Genomic DNA, 20,323 nt, shown 5'->3' on the forward strand with positions numbered 1-20,323 from the left:
TATGTTTTATCTTACATTGTTTTAAATAGTTTGGGAGTACATGTTCTAAAAAAAGTAGTTGCCTTGTCTGAAATGGAAGTACAATGATAAAGAGCTGTGAAGAGCACTCTCATACGACCTTTACTGCAGGACGTTGTCAGATTGGAAAAAAAAAAACATAGTGGCAAGGCATTTAAGGGGCCTTTTACAGTATATGTTTGACCAAGGTGGGCCAAGGTCTTTAACAAGCCATTTTACCATTTTTCTTCACAAATGGTTAAAAGCAGGATTAAAGTGAAAATGTTTTCATATGAAATGCTTGTTTTTGGGTATCTTAAGGAACTAGATTGTTGTTTTCTGCTCAGGTATTGAACATCCGGAGAATTAGTATTGCTTCATTCAGACCACAAAATTCAAAATATGCTCACTGTATGAGCTGAGAGAATTTTAAACAAATTTTGTTTCATCAAGGAAGATTGTTCAGCAGACCAGATTCTTTTCCACCTTTACAAAAGCAGTTTCAATCAGTGCTTCACACTGATCAAAGACCCATCATTTACAGTTCTTCACAATGTGTCATGGAAACTTGTTCCATGAATTGGTGGTTTTTCTGTTGTCAGCTACACTTCTATGGTCAAGACGAACATACTGTATGTGTTGACAGTGTTACCTCTAAGCAAGTTTTTTGGGGGTGTAATACAGTATTGATACAAAATCAAAATCTAACAACTTGTGCTCTAGCACTGATCTTGAGATGAACGAACAGCAGAAGTCAACTGATAAGACTCGACTGTTAAGACTGAAGAGATACTGTGTCCTCAGTTTGTTTGCATGCACCCAAAAGCTGCTGTATGAGACTTGCATTGTGGGATTTCTGTCTGTATTCTAAAGGTTATTAAATTCTGTACATGAGCATGGAAAAACACATTTGTTGTGTTGAATATTTTCAGAAAAATGTATGTGATATTTGAGCTGTGTAAGACATACCACCATCCAATGGTGATTTGTGTTACCATTAAAGAGTAGTCTTGAATATATATCAGTTCTGAAATACATGCTCAAAAAGCAGCTCTAAAACTGACACTTATGGTAACTGAGTTAGATGTTTTAAAAATATATAACTGCTTCTGATCATCAATGTACACACCAGATAGGGAGAGACAACTTTATGTCTCTGTTCTCCACAGACCCCTTTTCATTACAGATTAAACCTCTTTTCAAACTTTCACGAAACAGTGCCGTAACGTCTTGTGTCCCTACAGCATCACAGATGAAGACAGCTGACAGCCCCTTGAGCTCTTATGGTTGATCTCTGCCAAGACGAACGGTCCAGACAGCAGCTAAGAGTACCTTTTCCCTGGTTGGCGCAGGAGGTTGTGTGCCTGCCAGGACTCACCTCAGCGTGCCCCCCAGCCGTCAGAGTCTTGTTGCAGCGCTCACACTTCAGGCAGAACTTGTGCCAGTCCTTCCCGAGAGACGTCACCTTCTCGGCTGTGGAAGGAGAGGGGAAAAATATTCAGGAAACACCCTCATAATAACGCCTTTTCTTCACACACTTCCAGATCCAGATCCAGATCCACTGCTCCATCACCATCACATGGTGGGGACTCATCATGTAAGTCTGAGCTGGGTACTAGATGCTTTTATATCACTATATATCCTTACCACTTCATCCAATAAAAGGTTGCAGGGTATCCAGAGCCTGTCTCAGCAAGCAACAGGTGCAAGGCAGGATACATCCTGGAGGGGACGCCAGTTCATCACAGCACGCACACCAGGGACGACAGTTCATCACAGCACGCACACCAGAAGCCAGTTAACCTTTCAGGATGTCTTTGAGCAGTAGGAGGAAACCAAAGCTCCAACCCATGCAAATACGAGGTGAACATGCAAACTCCACACATCTGGCACCCCAGGAACTGAACCCAGGGCCTCAGCACTGAGAGGCAGCAACGCTAACCACTGCACCACTGTGGAGCCCACACTATCAGTAAACTAAACACGTTTAAAGCATTACGAAGTGATGAAATTATTGACCGCATCACCAGCGTGGAAGGCTTTTTGTGGAAAAGAATGTAATCGATTCGCCCATACAGTCTTGTCATACAGGACAATACAAGATGAGAGGATATGAGCAATGATGTGGTTAAAAAAAACAACAGAAGCTGTAATTTAGATTGATATTGTATTTTTCACACTGAATGAGGAATGATGGCCGATGCTGAAGTGACTCAACGCTGGAGTGACTCAGAAAAAACAGAATGGAGCTATTTTTGCAAATTCTCTGTGATACAACAGATAACAGCCTCCGAGCTAAGGGTTAAAAACGCAAAATGTTGGAGCTCATTTCAGATGACCTGGAATGCATCAATAACATCCTGAAGCATCCTGAAATGTATAATTTTCCCCCTGCATTGTGTTTGATGTGGAATAAAACCTCCACTTTTTCCATCTGTTTCCAGGTTAACAGCAATCCTGCCTGATATAAATGCAGGGTAGCCTTTGTCAATTCCCTTTCCAGTGTTAAAGTTCCATATGAAAGAAGGGATGTGAAACGCATATGAACTTCCCACTTGAACCTGCATTTTTTCATATTCCTGTCACGTAGCCAGCATGCCTAAGAAACCTCTCTACTACTGTCCTGCACAATGCTGAAATCTGAAACTCCATGGTGCATTATTTCTTTTCACATCAGATTGAATTCATACATGAAGAGAAAAAAAAATGATTGCATTCATTTTTAAGTCCTTCCCAGGATTACGGAGGTCTGAGAAATTGTTTGGAAGAATCCAATTAGACAAACTGCACTTGACAGCTTGTCTTACTATCAGCGAGGAAGGTAAAACACACGCCCCTGGAGTTACGCTCCAATGAAAATGAAGTTGTTGCCTTTCACAGAGTACAGGGGGAAAATACAGGAATCCAGGGAATGCAATGTTGTCGGAGGACCACAGCTCTAATCCCTGGGCAGGAGATGTGTGGAAAAGGACCATCAATCATCCCAAATAATAGCATCTGAGCAGAGCTGCCTGGTGGTGTAAACAGAAAGGGCCCTTTGTGTGGCTTGTAAAATAATACTCCTTCCTTTGGGTTTACAACAGAAAACAGTCAGCAGTATGAAGAAATGACCTTTGGTGAGATGTTTATTAGGGTTATCAAATAGCAGTGGGGTGAACTGGGTGTCTCTGTAGTCCAGGGATTCTAAACACTATATCCATGATATACATGTAAATGTAAAGTAAGAAAACAATGATTTCCCTTCAAGTCCCTCTTTCCCATTCGGTACGTGACTCCCTGAATGTTTAAAAACGGGTTGTGGCCACCTGTTACTGACATTATAAAGAATCCAGCAGGCCCTCCAAGGGTTGGTTCTCTAGTCTCCTGTTAGACTTCATCAGAAGGTTATGAGGAATGTGATTACGAAATACCTCTGGGAACGTCTCTACAGGAAGGAGTAAAGGAGCAGCAATTAGTAATGGTATGCCTACTGCAATCAGGCATTCCATTAAAATCCTTTTTGCTGGAAATCATACCATACAATTACAGGATACACCACCATCCCGGTCCATTCATTTTTTATTGAAGATGTCTGTAATTGTCATGAAAAACCTTCTTAGAGTAGCATAGCTAATTTCATGCATCTTAAGACATTCAATAAATGATATGTAGTTGGAGGCCTGTTCTTTAGTTCCAACACAATGATTAAATTACAGTAAATGCAACAAGCTTTCCCCAAAGTAGTTTGTTTGAAGTTCATGCTCCATGTTACTGACCTAAACCTAAACTTTAAAAGGGTCATAGCCAACTGCATTCTCATTTTTTCTTTTGAAGACACGTCCTTGTAAGGCAAGAAACAAAAACAAGTTTGCCGTCTCAGACTTGAATCCTGAGAATCAACCTCAAACATTCGGGTTCTGGGAGAGGATAGAAGCCAACAGACAGCCACAGAGTTTGGGAAAAAAGATCTGGACTTCTGCATCTGTGCTGGAAGTCTGCTGCCACTACAAAGTAAGGCCTACACACAGATAAACGAAAGAGTTGAAACACCCATCCTGGCTGAAGCTAGGCTCTTGTCGGACAAAGGTAGGAAATTCTCACCCACAGCTGGAGAGAGCAAGTTAACAGTTTCAGCCCTTTTACACAGTCGTGTCACCTGGCTGAGGTCAACAGACACATTTAAATCCCCAGTCAAGAGTCCTTCTAAATATACCACCACACTTAACAATAGCAGCCAAAGGTCCCATGGGGCTTCTCTCAGGAAACACCTTTTCGTTATCTGAGGGGATCCAAATGGGAGGACTTCAGTGTTGACTTCCTCAACGTGGACAGCTGTAAAATCAGCATGAGGGAAAACTTCCTGTCATTCTCCAGCTGGAGTTCTGTGGTGGTTAATTCTGGATAGGTCTCAGAATGGGCGAATGTGAACATAGAAGCTAATTGGTCAGGAGATGGGAGGTAATTCAATCAGACTCAATGGTAGAATAATGGTCCTGTTAAAATAAGGCCTTATCTCTTTTAGAGATGAGATTGTATTGCAATCACCTCTTAGGAAAATGCATCCTGACTGGATCAATATCCAGTGTGTGCAGTTTCCTCATCTACAGTTATCGCTCAGCTACCTTGATTCTGTGCTCCAGCAATTCTCCTGCTGGGAAGGTTATAAACAAATCCAAGACTCTGGACTGATTTCACTTTTCAAAGTTCTAGAAAGTTTATCAATTTTCACAGTATCCACTATATCTAGCTTAACATTACCCTTTTGTCAGTAGTTTGTCAAAAGTTTGTAATATGAAGTTACAAAAATTCTGCTTTCAATGTGCAAGATAACTAGGTTTTTTAAATATATTATTTTCCATGGCTGAGTGACACTACAACTATTTTGGAAAGTGATGTTAATTTTCCAGCCTCCCTATTTGGAATTAACTCTTGTTCAAACTTCTCAGACCGCTTATTAAATCTCGGTAACAAAATAAATTGATTCACGTTCTAGAAAAAGTTGACAAATTTCAAATTAAGGACAAAATTGTGAACTTTGTAAAAGTACCGTAAGTTGACATTGTGACATGATCCAGCTCTTCCTGCTCACTAGTCACTGTAATGACTAGTGTACGGCTACGTATGAGTGAATAAGTACAGGTTGTGCAGCAGACATTTCACTGCAGAAATGTTCCAACGTGATCTGCAGGCAGAGTTAACAAGTAAGTAGTACTTGTCAACAAGTTCTATTGTATTAAAAGAGATAAGCCTGCTTGTTTACAATCTAATAGGAACACAACGCATTATCAGACGTTTTTTTTGCGTGGTTCTGCATCACAAAATATGGCGCTGTGCCTATCTGCAAATTCATCTATTTTGTGATGTAAATTGGAGGTTTTTGATGTTGGAGGTTGCTGTGTACATTTTACTTTTAGTGTGGTTTGAAAGGCACTCCTCAATGCTGATTCTTTCTCACCCAGAAATATACAAATAGCATTGCAGTTGCCCATTTATATACTGTCCACAGTGCTACAGCCCTCACACCAGCGCAAGGCATCATGAGGTACACAGTACACTTCTGAATGTGCACAGAGTCCTGCCACACAGGCGCATCAGCATCAAATGGAGGAAGGATGCAGCTCTGACTGTCAACACCTTGTTCTCATAGGAAGTAACCAGAGGACATTTAAGTCCACATGGCACTGGAGTTGTTTGAATAGATAAGACAAGATAAGATCACTTTATTAGCCAAATACAATTTCTTGCATTAGGAATTTGTCTTTTTGCATACTCCAGCTTGCTCTCTATGAGACAGACAGACAGACAGACAGACAGACAGACAGACAGACAGACAGACACACAGACACACAGACACACAGACAGGGAGAGAAGCTTGGGGTCAGAGCGCAGGGTCAGCCATTTATACGGCACCCCTGGAGCAGTTGGGGTTAAGGGCCTTTGCTCAGGGGCCCAACGGAGTAGGATTTCTCTGCGTTTGGGGAGACTGCAGTCTGGAACAACAAGGCCCAGGATAGAGCAAAGTAAGGTGGGGATTGCGGCTAGCAAGCTAAATCAGTAACTTCACTGGTTGAGCCACGCAGAAGCCCTCATGATTTTACTTTTGAAAAAGAGGTAGCAGTGGAATGTGAAGAAGAAGAAGGGGTATAGGCTTCTACAGTCAAGCAGAAGAACCAGAGAAAGGTCACTGATTGTAATTTTCTTTAAAAAACTGGAATTCTGGTTTCTCATGCCTCATCCTTCCAACAAGGAAAAGCATGTCCAAACTGCATACTGCTTAAAAAGCAATCTAACTACAGAGAAAGCAAAATTAATGCCTTTCCATTCTGGTGCAACAAGACCTGTAATACAAAAACCAGATACCGCCATCCTGAGCAGAATTGAAGGCATCAAGTAACAGCTCAAAATGCAGAGGAAGATAAGGTCTTAATCACTGCAGAAACCTAGCTAAAAAGATCACAGAAAGAGTTATAACAATTCTTATTTATTCACAAGAAGCTTAAATTAAGAACCATTATCTGTACCTTTTGTAGCTATAAATGTTTCCTCAGCTCTTGCTGTTTTTGTGCTTGACAAGGCAGAAGTAATAATCAGCTCTTACAATGCAGCCAGAGATGGATGGAATTGAGAAAACGTGTATTTTCATTTCAACACGGTTTCTTTTAAATTTGTTTTTCAAAGGCTGTCGTGCAAGAATTATAGATAAAAAAAGATTTAGTCCCAAGCATTTTGCATTTGAGAGGCAACATAGGGGGGGAGAAATAATTATAGCTCTTTACTTAAACTGGAATTTTCTGGGCTCACATCTAAGCTGTGACACTGCTGTTGTACCATTGGGCAAAGTTCTTGACCAGTATTGTTCTAGTAAAATATCCAGCTGTATAAATGGGTGCAAATGTTAATCACTTTTGATAAAGAGTGTCAGCAAAGTAATGAATAAATGTTGCTTTTGCACTCTGAAATGCCAACTTCAATGGGAAATCGTGGCAAGTTTTGGGTGTGCATTTAGTTGTGGAACCAGGAGCCTGGGTGCCACCAGCAGCTACAGTACATCCGTCTCCGTGGTGATACACAGGTTGTGTTGTCATGGTAACATATTGTTTTAACTCTCAGGCTGTCAGGGCAGCATGGGAGGTGTGTCACAATGGCAAGATTCCTTAGATGGCAGCTCCAGATTAGGATGGAGAAAAGCCGAAAATAATGGGCCACACCAGGCAGAAAACAAAACACTGAAACAGAAGGGAGTCCAGTCCTCAATACTACACTCACTGTCCCCAGAGTGGATATGACTGATAAAGAGCCTGATGTATACTAATCTTAAATTAAATGCTTATCCATCTTTTGTTATTGTAGAACTGACAGGTGTTTAAAGGCATGACTTATGGGCAGCTTCACTGTATCAGTTGTTTACATGCTGGCCTGCTGTCAAGCCATTACTTAGTAGGCTAATGGCATTGGCTCAGGGGAAGCTGACAGGAGGGGTTGAAACAATGTTCCTGTCGATTTTGATCAAAGTGCTCCACGTCAGCTCCAGAAACTTCTTTAAGCCGCAGTGCATGAACTGCTTTCTCGACAAAATTGTTCCATTTCTGCCGTTCTGGCACTTCACATCTCAGAAAACAGAACATCTTTTCTTTTTAAAGTGAATCATCAGTGTCTTTTCAGTATGGTCTTATTCGCATCTATTTCGATAGCCCACCCTCACTCTCTCACTCACACACACACACACACACACACACACACACACACACACACACACACACACACACACACAATACAGCTCATGGAAATTTCCCCCTGAAACTGGCTGCTGTTGACTGGAGCTGGAACACATTTTCTAGGTATGTAGTTTTCATTGTTTGCAAAGAAAGGTGTCATCGTAACGCATAGACACATTTCACGATCCCAAAATAAGGATCCTAAGTTCCCCCCAAAAAATTTATTTCCATGAGGTATACTGTTGTTTTTTTTTTCAAATGAGCAATTCCAAACCCTTTAGTGTAGGTTAATATACGATTTTAGGTACTGTCCGCTGCAGTGGTGGAGGACAATCATAACACAGCAGTACACACCAGCAGTGAAAGCAGTATGTCACCGCAGAACGGAACCCCAAAGAAAGGAAAATGTGACCTTTAAGGAAAAAGAGACACACCTCACAGATCCCAGCTGGCAGACACAAGATAAGCCCAAGGAGGTTTCCCCTAGAGTTATTTTTCTTATGATTTTAAACTAAGACAAAGGTGAAAGATGGGGAGGGGTTCTGGTCATTTCAGCTGCACTCAGTCACTCTTAAGAATGAGAAAAAATTACTTTCTGTTACATCCCCTGTCTTTATACTCATGTGGTGCGGCAGCCACAACCCACTGTGCTCCTCCTGACTCCCAAATACCAAGTGCCTTGGCAACCATGTGGAACAGGCGGTTTGGTTGTCATGGAGACAGCAGGATCATTTTTGTAGCTCAAAACTGCCGTTATCAAATATTCAGAATCTGTCTCAAGCAGAGAGGCACTGACAGGTAATGTCAGGGGCCTGGACTACAGCAATCTGCCAAGTCACCCTTGAGACTTAAAAAAAAAACTAATTAGAGAATTAAATGAAACTGCTATCCAAGAAAGAACCAAAAGAGACAAGTTAAAATAAAATAACAAACTCAAAAGAAAAAGGAAATTGCACTCACAAACAGGAGATGGTTTGTAACAGTAGCACAAAATACTCTTTTATCTTACTCAGCCTCCTCACCCATCAACTATCACCGGCTATTGTTCCTTCATATCAAACCAGACGCCATAACAAATTATTCTGGCATTTAACCAAACTCAGATTATCAAACTAAAAATCTGCATCTAATCTCTGGTAGCAGCACCGCATTCCAAAAAGGTACTTTTTACTGCACATACTCCTAAGAGTAATTACAAGTAAGATTACAAAGCGCTGTCTCAAAAGGCATAATTGATTAGCTGGGGCTTTTATTCTTAGCCTAATTTAAAAGAAACGAAAGAGTGCAATTTTAGAACAAGCCTGCCGTGATGCAATCGCACAGGCCGGACAGTCAGCTGTTTCTAATCTTCAGGAACACTTGCGTTGGATCAAAAGAGATAAATTGTTTAAAAACAAACAGCTGCAATCAAGTGGGTATTAATGAGGGAAAATAATCGCCTGTAATCTGAAAATTAACCAAGAACCACTGAAGGCCATCAGATGTGCTGCTCTTTCATATAGGGTAATTACCAGTTGCTAATTACCAACTAGGAAGGAAAGGAATCCAAATGTCAACACTGTTAGATTACCATCTACACAGCACATTACGAATAGGCTCCAGCTATGCACAAACCTTCAGTTTCTTCCTAGGACACTTCTAAAGGATGACACCAATTTTAAATGTCCTAAAAAAGTTTTTTTTTTATTTACAGCTGAAATTCAGGTTAAAAGCACAGGAAGAGGATCAGCTGTTCTGCAAACAAAAATTTGGTTTTATTTAGGTAGATGAAATACAGCACCTCAAAGTGCCTTCAAAATGGTGAGTGATTTTTTTAAAGATACGGCATTGTAATTAATTTTAATCCGAACTGCTTAAAGCACCAAGGACTAAGATCCTACAGCTACACTAGCTGAGCTGGCAACTGGTGGAATTACCTGGCGTTTTTAAACTGGGCACCTCTGTAAAAATGTCTCATTTTTACTAAATTATTTTACTAACTTTGAACATGATCGGTGTTCCTGTAGAACTGTTTTCATATCACCCTGCAACTCACAACTGGCAACCCACTGAAGCTAAGCAGGTGTGAGCCTGGTCAGTACCTGGATGGGAGACCTCCTGGGAAAAACTAAGGTTGTTGCTGGAAGAGGTGTTAGTGGGGCCAGCAGGGGAAGCTCACCCTGTGGTCCACGTGGGTCCTAATGCCCCAGTATAGTGATGGGGACACTATACTGTAAACAGGTGGCGTCCTTCAGATGAGACATAAAACCGAGGTCCTGACTCTCTGTGGTCATTAAAAATCCCAGGGCGTTTCTCGAAAAGAGTAGGGATGTAACCCCGGCATCCTGGCCAAATTTCCCATTGGCCCTTACCAATCATGGCCCCCTAATAATCCCCATCTATGAATTGGCTACATTACTCTGCTCTCCTCCCCACTGATAGCTGATGTGTGGTGAGAGTTCTGGCGCACTATGGCTCCCGGCGCATCATCCAGGTGGATGCTGCACATTGGTGGTGGTGGAGGGGAGACCCCATTACCTGTAAAGCACTTTGAGTGGAGTGTCCAGAAAAGCGCTATATAAGTGTAAGCAATTATTATTATTATCTCCCTGTGTCTTCCGGTCATTGCTCTATCAGAATAAGTGTGTGTGTATGAGAGAGAAGGTACACCGGAGCAGTTATCATACACATGTCCACTGTGCATCAAGGTTTCTGGTGCTGTAAACCAATGGACTATGTGGACACACATGACTCTCTTGTTGCTGCTTTGACGAATCTGGGATCCCCAGATTGTTGTTTTATTTCATATTTGAGCAGAATACTTCATTTCTTCACAATTCTCCCAAATACTGCATATAATTAATCACAGCTTAGCCAGAAATCACACACAATGGCTTATGAACAATTGGTTTCCTCCACTAACTAACCTATTTCCTATAACATAAGGGTTTTTCCATGAAGTACTGTTCAGACACTTTCACTGATTTTTTCTTTAGCTAAGCTGAGTTTAATTTCTTTCCCACTCTTTCCAGTAACTTTAATTATGGTAAAATGAACAGAGCTCCCAAAACAGTGGGCACTGGCTAAGGCTCAAACAAGGTAGAAGTCCATAATGGAGGAACCATGTGCAGGGTGTTTTATTTGTGGTTAGGAGACCAGTGAAGTAGCAGCACGTCCAATCATTTTGGAATCAACTGCATGTGCTGGAGATACATTTCCAAACATGTGAGAGATCAGGGCCAGTGGACCAATGAGAGCACGCAAGCATGAACACCACTTCAGCTGACAATCGACCTACAGAACTGGATGCTGTGAGATGGAAATATATTTTTGCACAGAGTGGTTATGAATAATAACTGGTGTCAAGACATCACCACAAACTGGTACTAGCTATAGTACTGGTCCTAGCTATAAAAGTGTACTGTATACTACTAGCACTAGCTATAGTAATTAATAGTAACTTCTTAAGGTAGGTAACACACAGGCAGGAGCACAATTATCACAACATTAAAGGTAACAATCAGAAGCATTTGAAAGTCAAATACATTCATTGATTGATAGAGCTTTAAATTTGTTCATTTAAGGGACGGTGGCCCTTAAGGGTTGAAAGCTATTGAGATTTTTCTTCCACATGAGCTCTAAACTACTTCATTTGACAACTCACCTGTTCAACTGCTCACAAATTGTTCCAGCTCTTTAGAAACACTAAAACCTGCTGAACTGAGGGCTTACCTAACCAGAGTTGCTTTATTCATTAAAAAGTCTGTATTTGCATCTGGTAAACTGCATTTTTGTCATTTCTTCTGAGTAAGAGTAGCATTAAGAGGATGAGCAATCGAGAAGAATTTCTGCACTAAGAATTTTAGTATTTTGTCCTTCAGCGTTTTTGCTTTGCACACTGCTGATTAAAAAGAAGTTTGTTTTTGCAAACGATCCTTCATGCTGCAGCAGGGACAGGCACAAGGCCACAGGCCTCTCTGGTTTACTGTACAATTGAATAATGACTAAAATAAAGGAGGGCTCCTTAGCACGCAATCAGACCAGATGACAAGTGTTTTGTTTTTCTCCATACTTGATCAGGAAAACCAATAAAATACTTGTTGCTGTGGTTATCAAGCAAGACATCTGGAAGTGAGTATTCAGTCTGTGGACTGGGGGCTTGATTTATATCGAATGTTTCCCCTCTCATCCCTGCTTCTGGTCTATTCTGTGGCCTGCAAGACTATTTAAAGACCATTTATTAGCTTACAGCCTTTAAGCAGAAAACAGGCTTCTCGATTCTTTAAAGAATCTTCTGTTCCACCCACAATTAAAGAAATGTGGTCTTTTATAGTTCTGACATTTTCTACTGCCCACAGCCCAGGACTAACTATTGCCACAGCAAAGGACAACATAAAAGCCCTAATAACCAGCAACCATGGTCTCTGAACATTACCCAATAAGAGAAGGATGATTTTTTCATTTATGGCGGGAATTCTGAGCTGCTTTCTGAATTCAAGTGTTATGAAAGAGGACAGTGTGGCAATTATAGCGAAGGCAGGGGAATAAATCTGGGTCAATGACATGACGATGCTGGGCTTGCAGACCTAAAATCTGAGAAGGGTGGTGCATATCCTGAAATTAGCAGAGAGAGGGTGGAGGGAACAAATCCATGCACAGCTGAAGCCACGGCTGACGTCTTGCGGTAGTCCCTGTGAATTTCTAGTAACAATCATAAGCCTGGTGCTTGTATTAGAATTCAATGGCAGCCGTCAGTGCACTGCTGATTTTTACTTGAGAGAACTGTCTTAGGTACTGCACTGTTGTACTGCAGGTAATTATGCATGACCTATGGTACATGATTCACTATAACTTGGTGTCCTTATTGGCTAGGACAGCTTATTTTCTGGGAGAAGATAAATACATCCCCACTTTTAAACTGTACAAAGATCTAGATGAGATGAGCTTTCTGCTTCCTTGTCCTCACAGCTGAATGCCTGTGCTGCTCAAGAATGTAAAACTCACAGAGTGTCATTTTGTTTGCCTTTGGTGGAGCTTCAAACACTCTGCCACATCTGGATATAAAAAGCTGGTAAATTGCTTAGCAGGGCTGGATTCTTCTTGGTCATAATAACAACATTAATAATTATAAGAGTGAACAAACACCAATAAAATTAATTTTGAACAAGACATTTGCAAAGTACAAACTGTACTAATGGCCAAAACACTATCCCTGCATGAGCAACTCGTTTGTCCGAAGCCATAAAACACTACCTGAAAAAATCCTTTGATGCTCAAAAAGCTTCCTTTAAGTCTCATCTCAGTTAAAAAAATTAATTTCCTGCCTGGACTGCAAAGGACAGAGCCCTCCAAACACGCAACGGCAGATGAGCGGAACAATTTATCCACAAAGCACGTACTGTGCTGTCTGCCCAAATCAGAACAAAGAGATCCTTAAGAACTGGCCTGACGCTCTTGTGGAAGGTATCGACAACTGCGCCTTAAGAGCGAATCACCCAGAAATGTTACAGCAGAGCCTTTGTTGTGATAGCATAGCCATCCAGATGGATCCCGACCAGCCCTCCTCAGCTTCCAAAGGCTGATGCAATTCTACAGCAACAGTGTACAAACGTCGCCTCTCCATTCAACCAAAGGTGGGGTTTCCTCCTGCTATCCCCCTCTGTCTGAATGTTGACTTCATCTGGCAATGGTTCTCTAAACCCTTCCTTCCAGAGCTGGTCAGAAAACGTCAGGCCAAAAAATAGGCATGGCCTCACTCTTTGTCCCTGTTGGAGGGTGCCTCAGGGGAAATCCCAGCTGAATAGGAGACTTTGGGTCTCTTGGCAATGACGCATATTCTTTTTTAAGAGAATGTTTTGTTTTGGCTTTCTGTGCTGGTATATGACAGGACATAACTGCAGCTCAGATGTTCAAAAAACTTTCTTTGATGCCCTTGAATACAAAAACAATAAACAGTGATGAGAAAATATAATTTTTGTTTGAGCAGAATACCTTTGGCGTGACACTCTCGTGCAATAAAAATCATATTCTTGCAGCAGAAAACGGTCTGTTTCTTCACAGTGTAAAGTTAAACATGATGTTTTTGTAGAAAGATCTGTGAGTATTGGCAAAAGTTATAGGTCAGAGAGAATTACACAACCAGACAGATGATGGTAACATAGTCAGACAGCATGCAAAAAAAAATGAAAGGTCTTACATAATGCAAAAGAAAGTTAAATGATGTATGAAGGAAATGTAGCAGAAGCTCGCTCAATGCATTTACTGTAGTAAAGTCCGGGGAGCTAAATTCAAAAGATATGTCAGCACGTATTTCAGTGCATGAAGTTTTTTTCATTCTGTGTTAGAAAAGCAAGTTGTATTACATAGTCTGCCTACAAAGGTTTGCTGGAGACTGTTGAGAGCACTAGTGCAGGGAGAATCAGGTGGAAAAGCCAGGGTTAATATGGCCTTCAGTAAAGAGAACGCCTTCACAAGGGAACTCTGGGTAGGATTCGGTCCCAAGGGCAAACAAGACGACAACATGTTAAGGGTGGACAGCTTTCTCCAATGAGAATGGATTGGAACATGTCTTGGCCTGCAGTCCTTTCTCATGCTCCAGTGTAATAACTCTTAATATCAGCAGCAGAGCCCTGCCTCTCCGTATCCATTGGGCTGACCATTCCTCAACTCTCCCCATCTCTCCGAACAGCTGTGCGACACAGTCCATCCTCCTCTGGAGGATGAGCACTGCTCTCTTTAGGTAGTGTTTATTGGAACTGTGTTTCTTAAACAACAATTCCCTTCCATAATAGGATAGGAAGAGGATAGGGAAACTGCTCTTATATTGTATATTACTGGCAAGCCCTAATGTGTTTAAGTAATACAAATATTATGTTGCACTCTAAATTTTTTGCCACATTCCAAGTTTCATTACCTTAAGGTACTAATATTTCAGGTGGTTTACACACGACATCTAATGTGGATGAATGAGAAGGAATAAGTAATAGGTTTATTCCATGCTGAAAAGAGAAGAAAGAAAACACAATGTTTTGGCCGTGGAGCCTTCTTCGGGTGCCACGCAGCTACCTACCTGAACTACATAAGGAATAAGTGCAGCCAAACCAGGATATTAACAGTTACAATACTTATTCCTTTTCTTTAAACGCACCTCATCAGTTTTTATAAAAAGATGAGGATAGGTGTGGGTAACGCAGGAGTGAGTCATTTGAACGGCTGAAGAGGTACGATCGAAATAAATATTGCAAGAAACTGTGTATAACACTTGGGCTGAGCTCTTTTTTTCTGATTTGATCACACATATAAATCCCATTTAAACCACACAGCATTGCTTCGTGCAACTTCGTGTCACAGCTGCATATGAGTCATGCCGCTGTAGATGATGGCTTCTATGGCAGAGCTCGCTCACAGACGTGTTTCGCCCCCTGTTCTGACCTTACACTGGGCCCTGAAGTCCCTGTAGCCGTCAGATCGTGTTATCATTGTTATTTACTTATCTGTTATGCAATCCCTTTAATCGGTCGGTTGCTTTTATTATTATTATTCCACCAAGCTCTCCAGGATTTTTCCAAGGAAATTGGATATGAAAGTACTGTATCTGATCCAAAGGGATAAATCTCTGGTCTCCTTCGTCCAAGGTCACTAGGTGTAAACCCTCCTGCCTAAACTGCTGGGGCAGAGAGAATGCTATGTGAGAGTGTTCAGTGAGAAACAAGCAAACAAAATAATTGTACATGAGGGGAAGAGGGCTAATTTCTTTGTAAACTAATTGAATAGGGGAATAGGGAACACCTGTTCTAAAAATGCACAGTACAACACTACAACCATCTTGTAGCTGGTAGCACATTTTCTCTATTTTATTATGTACTGCTGTTCCTAACCAACTGCTGAAAGGAACTCCTTACACACACCATCTGGTAATGGCTGTGAATCAAGGTTTTCCCCGTAACCCTCACAGACCAGGGTTCTTCTGGGATGTAATAAACTACTGATATTTGGGGTCTAATACGACAAGTATACCCAATAAAATAAATGCTCAAAGTTACCTTACAGCTCACGTTCGTTTAGACGAGTTACTCATGCCAGTTCTCTCATGTCCCTGATACCCAGCTGTCTGAGGTTTGGGGATATACAACATGGCAGACACATCTCTAGATACCAGAAGTAACAAAGCATTGTGTAAAACTCTGAAGGAATGATTCACCATGACCAGCTCTACCCAGGTTGCTACAATGCAGACAGCTGTTCTGCTTCCCTCTATCGCTCAGTCAGTGTGATGGCGCTCTCTTAGAAGTGGGTGAAGCTTATGCCACAGCTCACACCACCTGCCAATGCAAAGCAATCTACTGTACCTGCTTGGTTGTGATGCAGCCTTACAATTCTACCTCCCTGGTAGCTGTCCTGTGGATCTAGTGCTGAAGTCAACCATGCTGTCTGACCCAGAAACTTGAGACTCTTATTGATCGCCTCTGGGAGACATGCAGGAGTACATCTGGCAGTGACCTCATGCTAACAAATGGAGATCACTGCCCCTGTCATGCTGGAATTGCTCCACAGCATAGGAAACTGCATGAATCTTAAACTCCTTTTGTCTTTCTGTATTCATTTATGCTGTTGAGATAGCAGAAATAGAAAGATTGTCTGTTTGAGAGAACAGACAAACTGACGTTTAAAAATACCTGCCTATGTATCCCATCAACCCACAAAATGCATAATAATAATATTCTGCAATAGATACTTCTAAACAGCTTCAGGTTATGAGATGGAATTGACTGACGTGTCCATCATATTACCTGGTACTCCTGTACCACACAGAGTTGACAAGGACCTGTGTAACCAGGGAGCTGTTGTTTTCAGACTGTTCCAAATTGCCACATTTAGCTAACGTGTCTACAGACAAGGGTAAGGCCCCTAACTTACAAATGAGAAGGTATTTTAGAATCCTTGTTTTTTAGAAATTGAATCTAGAATAAACAGCAAATGAGCAAACATGAACCAGCTCCAGATGGAGTTCTGATGAGTTCTTGTCAAGTGGCACTCACTCACACGGTGTTGTACCCTGATATTTCTAATTATTTGTCAAGACAAGTGCAGCACACTTTTTTTGCAGTACATATCCCACCCAAACCGTGCAGTAGGACTGTTATGTGTAACTGTAATGTACATGTGCTTACAGTTTCAATAAAAGCATTATTAAGTCATGGTTCTAAAGTTCTTTCCTCCTCAGGAGAAAAACAAAACAACCCGCTTATAAAAAACACATATGTGCTGTTAACAGCACTGCATGAATTTTGTTGGAGACTCCACCCAAATATCTTCCTGAAACTACTGTACTTTCTAAGAACAGAAAAAACGACTTTATAAAATGACAATAAAACGAATTAAAATCTGTGGTGTAAATCATTCAGAATAAAAATACAAGTAAATTTAGAGCAAATTCTGCCAAGCCTAAAACACATAAAAACTGCCTCTGAACCCACATATCTAAAGGGTTTTTTTCTTCTAACAAGATTATGTTCTGCAATTTGCAAAGTAAAAAAATAACACAATGAAGGGGTTGTGGCCCTGGGGCACTGTCTGCAAGAAGTTTGTAAGTTTTCCCCATGTTCGCTTGGGTCTTCTCCAGGTGCTCCAATTTCCTCTCACAGTCCAAAAACATACTAGTAGGTTAATCGCTTCGAGTAAAACTGGCCCTGGTGTGAGTGTGTGCATGTTTGTGTCTGTGTGAAACAGAAAATGGACGAATGCTTGAGATAGCTCATGACAAAATGAATCACATGATCCTTTAGCTTTTCCATCAGCTGCTGCGATTGAAATATGTTCAGGGAGTTATAAGATTGGTTCACGTAATGCTAATACAGGCGTTAAGCCCCTGATATCATGTCCAATATTTTACCTAATTTAAGCAAGTCTTCATCCTGTGTGATTACTTCCTTTAAGGTGTATCCCAGTGAATTATTCACATACAATAGTTTTGACAACCTTGTGTTTTTAAGGGATAATCACCAACAGACAGCCTTGCATTTTTAGGGTATATAATTTAGGTTATATGCATATTATTCATGGCATTGTTTTCTCTGCACAGCTTAATCAATACTTAGGGGATTTGAGGGGGAAAGGAGAATAAACCATCCATATTTACACAAAATGATAATACCAGATAGTCAATAGACAATCATCACAAACTAAACAAAGATACAACTGTGAATAGCATTGAGGAAAAGCAAAATACAGATATGTTGATATGTTTTTCCCTTTAAATATTGAATTACAGGGGGGCCTACTAATACAGTAAAACATACCAGAAAACACTTTAGAAAATGTTTTCTTCATTGAGATGTGGATCTTGAGCCACATAATTTTGATCCAAACCAGGTGTCTGCGTGCATAGTATTGAAGGGGCAAAACTCAAGAAGCGATTTTTGTTCTATAATGAAAGAGAGCTCAGTACACGCTTCTATGAAATATAAGTAGAGATACACAATTCATGCGCTGCAAAATTATTAACGAAAATCTACAGTGGTAATAACATACAGTATCAACAAGCGTCAACCAGCCCTCAATAAAAATGCATCTTTCTCTGGCTTCTTGTCAACTTAACGTCTCAGAAACAGACACTTGATCAACTGGCCTCATATCATTCATGTCAACATTCCATATTTTCTAATAAGGCTCAGTGTTATTGTGTTAATATTTTTATGGAGCACACCTCTGGTATAAAAAAATCAAGCTGCACTGTCTTTGAGCTACAGTAGTAGATCCTAACGTGCTTCCTAGCCTTTTCCCGAATCAAACACAGCTTTCAAATATATAAGTTGCATATGTTTCAGCTATGTACTGTAAGTATTTTCATTTTTTTGACAGCGCCAACCTTCCTGAGAAATGCATCCTTAATACCTCTAGTTCAGCCAAGCCGTGGAAATAATTCTTTCATGCATAGTCTTCGTAATGAATTGTGCCACAGCTTAAAATGAATAACGTGGGAAATTAGATAGCCTAATCTATTATGTTTCTACTTAATATTAAAAAAAATCCAACACACCACATGCACGATTAATCACAACCCAATTTTGCTATCCGACTCCCACAACCGAAAATAAATCGCAGAATCGCACGGACCCACCTAACATCTTTAATGGGCATTACAGAACAGCTTGCAGGTGTGAAAGACAAAAATGCCTACGCTAGCCATCCTCTTGTTTTACATGAATCTAGTACATCTCGCTTGCATTTCTTACAGAGAAGATGGCTTATGTCGAAAATAACAAAATACATACAATATTTAATAAATTTTGTTTTTTTTTTAATGTTCGCGTATAAAGTATTCTTGGAAAAAAGCGGGGTACCAGATAGCACCTTCACCGAGACCTAATATACCTATCTTGTAAAGATGTCACTTACCGAAATATACGGTTTTGTCGCATTTGGGACATTTGGATGCCATGATTTTGAAATTCAACGTCACGGTCTACTTTCTCTGACTGCTGCTTGCTATCTCCCTATCCTCCCAGGCACAAGCGCTTTTTTTCCAGGGAGAGCAGCATCACTTGCACAGCCCTTCTAGGTTTGCATAAACACGCCCAGTACTCAGTGTAGACCACGCCTCCTCCGACGCTGGTTGGTCACTCTTCGGCCAGGTTGGGGGCGAAATGGACAACGACAGTGGGCTGGGCCGGTTGCTGAAATTCAGAAGAAATCAATGGGGTCTTTCACTTGGTAATGAATAACGTTTCAAACGAAACAAACCGTTACGTTTCGAATTGCTCTAGCTATTGTAGGAGACGAACTTCACATTTACTTCATGGCCAGAGCTGTACACGTGAGGTACTATGAAAACAGGAAAACTGAAATTCTAACATTCAAATATGAGCAGTAAAAACTCATGTAGCTAGCTATAAAGTACTGTTAAATTGCCTTTTATGAATAATATATTTTCTTTGCTGGGGATATTTTGGCTTTAACATGATAACGTAATAAAAGATCCGTGTTCTTATTTTTCCCATGAGAAAATAAGATAGTTGAACGCTAAAAGAGCAAAATCTGAATGTCTTTCTGTGATTCGTACTGTGTTCTGGGAAAAAGACAAAGGGTGAAGAACTTTAATCCTGAACATTAGCAATACTTGCGGTCTTATGCAGTATGTCTCTGCATATCCCCGCTAAAGTTTGGACATCCAGGATACTGTAGGGTTCAGTTCGCTTTGCTCAGACCACAGCAGCGAAGCGGAGGGTTTTGGACTCCTGGCCGTCTTCATTGAAAAATTCCATAGGTTCTATAGGCGATATCAACGTCTCCACTTCATTAGTGCTAAGTCATCCGTGCGTGACCTCTGCACATACCCAGTCTTTAGGTTCAGCAGTCCTTTTATCTCTTCAGAAATTCAACTAAAGCTTAGTGAGGCTCATGTATAGAAGCTCAATACATATAACAAGCTCAGTCAACTTTAAATCCGGTGAACCTGTAGGGGCTATAATTTATCATTTTCCAATGAGTGAGTACAGAAGCATGTTTGAGTTTACCTCTGTGCCACTAATGTCGCTGAACACTGTTACACAGCTGACTATATTGGGTTTACTGAATTCAAGTGGAGGCTGAAGAAAAATATTTGTGTGGACAGGGAGAGACCAAGGCAAGGCAAACAAGGACTGAGAAAGCAG

General features: G+C 40.8%; 1 protein-coding gene across 2 annotated transcripts in view; it reads right to left on the bottom strand.

The window, feature by feature from the left end:
• The window catches only part of LOC102688452 (cysteine-rich protein 2-like), a 30,230-nt gene extending 11,031 nt beyond the window's left edge, over positions 1-19,199 (bottom strand). For both annotated transcript variants that reach the window (XM_006632603.3, XM_015351043.2), the window contains exons 1-2: positions 19,068-19,199; positions 1,376-1,470 (exon numbers count right to left, since the gene is read on the bottom strand). In XM_006632603.3, the coding sequence (XP_006632666.2) occupies positions 1,376-1,470; positions 19,068-19,110 (138 nt within the window). In that variant the 5' untranslated portion in view covers positions 19,111-19,199. The remainder of the gene's footprint in view (positions 1-1,375; positions 1,471-19,067) is intronic.
• Between the last annotated feature and the right edge of the window lie 1,124 nt (positions 19,200-20,323).

This window comes from Lepisosteus oculatus, chromosome 8 (assembly GCF_040954835.1).
Source record: "Lepisosteus oculatus isolate fLepOcu1 chromosome 8, fLepOcu1.hap2, whole genome shotgun sequence".
Lineage (NCBI taxonomy): Eukaryota > Metazoa > Chordata > Actinopteri > Semionotiformes > Lepisosteidae > Lepisosteus > Lepisosteus oculatus.